The sequence below is a fragment of the Coptis chinensis genome, chromosome 8 (assembly GCF_015680905.1).
Source record: "Coptis chinensis isolate HL-2020 chromosome 8, ASM1568090v1, whole genome shotgun sequence".
Taxonomy (NCBI): domain Eukaryota; kingdom Viridiplantae; phylum Streptophyta; class Magnoliopsida; order Ranunculales; family Ranunculaceae; genus Coptis; species Coptis chinensis.
In genome coordinates this window covers 76,125,003-76,130,066 of record NC_141463.1, presented here as the reverse complement: position 1 = coordinate 76,130,066, position 5,064 = coordinate 76,125,003, and the positions used below count along the sequence as shown (strand labels likewise).

At 35.6% G+C, this 5,064-nt stretch overlaps 1 protein-coding gene across 1 annotated transcript; it reads right to left on the bottom strand.

Annotated features, from left to right (window-relative positions):
* Window positions 1–502: 502 nt before the first annotated feature.
* On the bottom strand, window positions 503–4,859 carry LOC147483099 (uncharacterized; the record flags this gene model as incomplete). The annotated part of the gene is made up of 3 exons (XM_086580111.1): window positions 503–817; window positions 2,717–2,823; window positions 4,146–4,859. A coding segment is annotated over one exon (699 nt), but the record flags the coding sequence as incomplete, so codon positions are not given.
* Between the last annotated feature and the right edge of the window lie 205 nt (window positions 4,860–5,064).

The following is a 5,064-nucleotide window of genomic DNA, read 5'->3' as shown; positions in this document are numbered from 1 at the left end:
ATATATATATATATATATATATATATGTTTTTAAGGACAAAACCACCGAAAAAATAACTCTTAACACCACCTTTCTTTTTAATCACTCACAAGATCGGGTAGACGAAAAATATACCCTTGACGTAGAATAAAAAACGGCTCAGGTAAATGAAAGGTCAAGTATACCCTTGATGCAAAATAATAAATGGCTCACCCAACCGAAACGACCAAGTGCATATAGTATGAACAATCATTGTTCAAATCTATTTGAATATGAACAATTATTGTTCATACCTCAACACAATGTATGATCAATGAACACCTATTGGAATACGAATAATCATTATTCATACATATTTGAAATATGAACAATCACTGTTCATACCTCAACATAATATATGATTAGTAAGAACACATACTGGAGTATGAACAATCATTGTTCATACATCAATATAATATATGAAGTACATTCACCTAACTATTTGGGTATGAACAATCACCAAATTTCTCTGATTTATAAATATAACACAGAAGAGTGAAACTGGTATTTAAAAAAAAATCAAAATTTCTATGTTTTATATCTATAATAACACGATAAAACAGATATTTAAAAATAAAAATAAAAAGGCTAGGCCAACTTATTTTGTGCTTAGGATTACTAAAATTGAAATAGTGGGTTCGTAGATTACTTGATGCTGGAATTTGTCATTGTGAATTACTAAAAAAAAATTAGTGTCCTCTAGAGTTGTTTTGGCCAGAAATTGGTCCTATAGACTAGCTTCTCAACTTCGGGGATTTTGCGCTCCCGCTTGACGATCTGGTGACTAAGCGCACAGCCCTGACAAATTGGTCAACTAATTAGTGATAATGACTAATACTAAAACAATCAGTTTTTTAATATAATGCTATATATTAACGTCAAACAAATTCAAGTATAATTTCAAATAGAGACAATTTATCTCTTTTGCAAGACCTTTGAATTCTAATATGTGTGACCAAATGTCCAGTGTCACACACTGGCAATAGCACACCAGTTACTGGAAAAACTTACCAAGAAAAGAAACAGTCGAAGTACCAATAAACAAGTCAACTTTCATGGAATAACCATCTTTACAGGGTAGTCCGCACATTTCTTTGATTTTAGCAGCAGAGTAATGAAAAGTAAAAGAAAAATGCTAAGTGGATAAAACAACAAATACACTTCTTTTCTGTATTCTTCACAAAACTGGGACCTCCTTCAGCATCTCTAGTGGGTCTCCTACCATTTTATTTTTGGCACCCTATTCTTAGAATTATGACTGCAGATGCTCCTGTGCAATATTCACATGAGCATAAGTCGTATATAATTGTGTGTTGTACATATACATGCTTTGCTTTCTCAACACTAAATGTGCAAGCAAGATCGAAGAAGCATTCACGACAGCAAACAATATGCTGTATAATCATCAGAAGCAAGCAAGACATACTTAAACCATTATTCTTAGCTATCTACGTTTATCTGAACCACACTATACAAGACACTAGACAGAAACATGATATCTGCTCAATCAATAACTGATAGCAGATGTAAAAATCTAAAGAGGAACAAAGGAAATCCGATCAATCTCAAGTCCAGACTAGGATATGCTCTCTATATCACGAGTAACAAACATGCTTAGTATACGGACAATGGAGTGTGTATCAGTGTATGCTTGAAGCTAGTTTAATAGCTCAGACTCCTTCAGATTTTGGCCTGTCTGAGATCACTGCTTTAAGTACCATTACCATACTTCACACAGTGTCTCTGAATTCTAAAGCTATACAAATCTGTCCCAAGGAAAAATGAGTTTAATCTTATAAAGAATCACGAGAGACAGACTGGACTCTGGAGCAACTTGAGCTACAAATACAGCTGACACCCGCTTGTGAAATTGAGTGAAATATGAAAGACTATTTCAAGTAGGACTACCTTTGATTCAAAATAAATAAATTAAATAAATTAATTAACTGATTAATTGATTTTGTTTAGAGAGAGAGAGAGAGAGGAAACTGATCTGACACACAGGAAGAGCGTCATTTTTTTTTTTTTTTTTGAACGGCAAGCAGGGTTTTTGAGAGGTCCCTTACCCCTATTTTATTGCAATAAACTTTCTTGGTTACATTCGTACATACTCTCTGCCCATGGCATCATCATATATTATCTTCTTTACATCTTCCGAAAAAGAACTAAGAGTAAACTCTATGTAGCTAACTGTAGGTATGGTGGAAGCTAATATATCAGCTAATTTGTTTGCCTCCCTGAATACATGAATAATGGAAAAAACTTCTAGCAGTCCTATCAGTTCATATATTTCTGCCATCATATGATTTGCCCGCCATCATAAGACTAGAATACCTTTTAGGGGCTTAACAAAAAAAAGGACCAAGGAAAAGAAACAAGACTACACTAAAACCATTCTTGATAAAAAATTAGTAAATAGATATGAAAATAAGTTAATAACTGATAAACGATGCCAAGCGGAAAAAAGATACAACAAAATACGGTTACATAGAGGTTTGAATCATTTAATTACTGATCAGAAAGTATAATTACCTGCAATGCATTTGTCAAAATACATGAACGAACATAATATTAAATAGAATAGGATGCCTACGATACAGATCTTGCAATGAGTTTAAACTATACATATTTACCTATATGCCTACCTTGTGGATACCCTTTATCAATTGTAGAGCATTGAAAAATGAAAATAGTTACCTAATTGGCTAATTGACAATCTGCTTCTCCTCGTACAGTATTGCTATCAGGAAGAGCAGCCACATTAACTTGGAATACTATTCTGACAAGACGATCACTGAATCAAACTGCAAGATAAACCAAAAAAAAAACAAAAAACCCACCCAGCAAACCAGCTTAGGTTAGCAAGATACCCTGCTCATTGGAAACAATCATACAAGCAATAAAATTCCACATTTGTAGAGATAAATTATGATTGAGAAAATTTATTGATAGCCAAGGATGTAGGCATCCTTCATGTGAAATTGCCACTGCTATGGTGCTAAACAGCCGCTAGGCAAACATAGACTAGGACTCAGTGTCTTGGCCACTAGAAATCGGCACTGTAGTGGAAGCCCTAGAACTCTCACTCTCAGCGCTAACTACTCCAGCAAACAATAAAGCAACGAACATATGAAAAAAGAGAAAGGAAGCATTATGTCAACTGTGTTTGAATAAGTTTTACATCTCTAAGAGAAGAACAGAACAGCCAAACCAGAAATTGCCAACTAATTGCTTAGCGGAGATTGTGACAAGGATAAAGGAAGATGCAACATGCTACTCAGCGCACAGACATGGGGCCCAGATCTGGTAATTTGCGCCCCCTTCCCCCCAAACCGCTGAGTACGATCATGTACACATGCACTACGGTTCTCCGGAGATACCACCCCCTGGAAGGTTTAGACTTAGGTTGTTGTGCGCAAGCAACCCTTATTGCTCATCAACAGGACATGACTCCTACGACTATAAAAACACAAGAGGTTGCCTTGCATGTGCACGAGCAACCATTAATAGTTTGTTGTGTAATGTCAGACTAAACTCCATACTAGAATGAAAAGAAGAAACAGAGGTCAGGGAGTTAAAACTCCTCTCCACCAAGATACAGCACTCTCACTTAAAATCATAAGAGAATTCTACAAGCTTACAAAACTACCGTCAATCCAGATATAACTCTATCATCAGGAGTGTACAAGATTGCAGCCATACTGTTGCTAAACATTCTTCCTGCATAAGCATGAAATCTGGACTTTTACAACTAGCGGTTCAATATAGGGAGTTTTGATTGCACAATGAAATATTTCCCATGGAACACCCACTTTTTAGTAGCCCATATTATAAGAAAGAAGCATACAAGGGTATTTCTTTCGCCACACTCAGGATCAATGTTGACAGTAAAAATTTCAGAGGACATGTGAAAGATTTTATAGTAAAATTTCTTCATAGAAAAAGCTCCCGGGATGCTCCTATATCATGAAATCTTCAATAAAAAGTGGGTTTCACTGTCTAAATTAACTTGTGCAATCAAATATGCATCCCTAGAAAAAACAAAAAGTTCACAGCTAAACACCAATTAACATGCTGATAAACGGAATGCACCAAATAGGAGAAGTTGTATCGATGTTTTCCTTACAAATGTTAACAGTTTCTACAAAACCTTCATTTCATCCCTTTTGTTAAAACTAACGGGTATCGGCAAGACACTGACTTCCCCATGGTAAACCTTCAACAGTTCAGGAACTTGCTCTTGATACCGTGTCACAAACTTCTTCAAGAAACTCTTCTCAGTCACAACCAAAGCTGTATTTATAAGCAAATCCTGCTCAACTAAACCCTTTGAAAGTAAAACATAAATAACTAAACACCTTGGTATGGTCCTCTTTTCCAAGCTACACACTAAAACTCCCGGGCGCTTAGCAAAAATAGATGATTCATAACCCATTTTGTTCACAAGGAAATCCAGTATACCATTTATCTTCTTCTTAGAGCACGTCATACAAATAGGTTGCATTTTGAATGCAGTACAAATCTCATTCTCGGACCAACCCCAGCTCAAATAAGCCAATCGTTTCTCTTCAAACGTTGAAACTTTCATTAATGTCAAAGTATGGATTGCCAAAAGGAATACATACTTGGATGGGTCAAATCCCAATGCCTCGATCTTGCTAATAATCTGATCAAATCGACTCTCTTTTTGCATAAGTTCTCCAGGTTGGGTTTTCAGAAACATTCGGATATATGATTCAGGCACACCAAGATCTCGCAAAACTAAATAATTCGGTATAATCAGTTTGAGTTGATCCTGTATAAGTATTCGTGTCGATCGTTTGCAACGGCAGTAATAATATCATCATTCTGAATAAAAGTTTTCAAGGACTGCAATGAAGGAATAATTTGTTTCTCCAATCCATGACGCAAAACATGTGGTTGTGTAGCAAGTAATTGAGTAACTTCAGGAACAGAAATGCTCATTTAATAGAAAAACTGTATCTTGGGTTTAACAGTTTCTGGACTAGCTGAAAGAACATTTGGCCAAGAAAAGACAGTTTAAG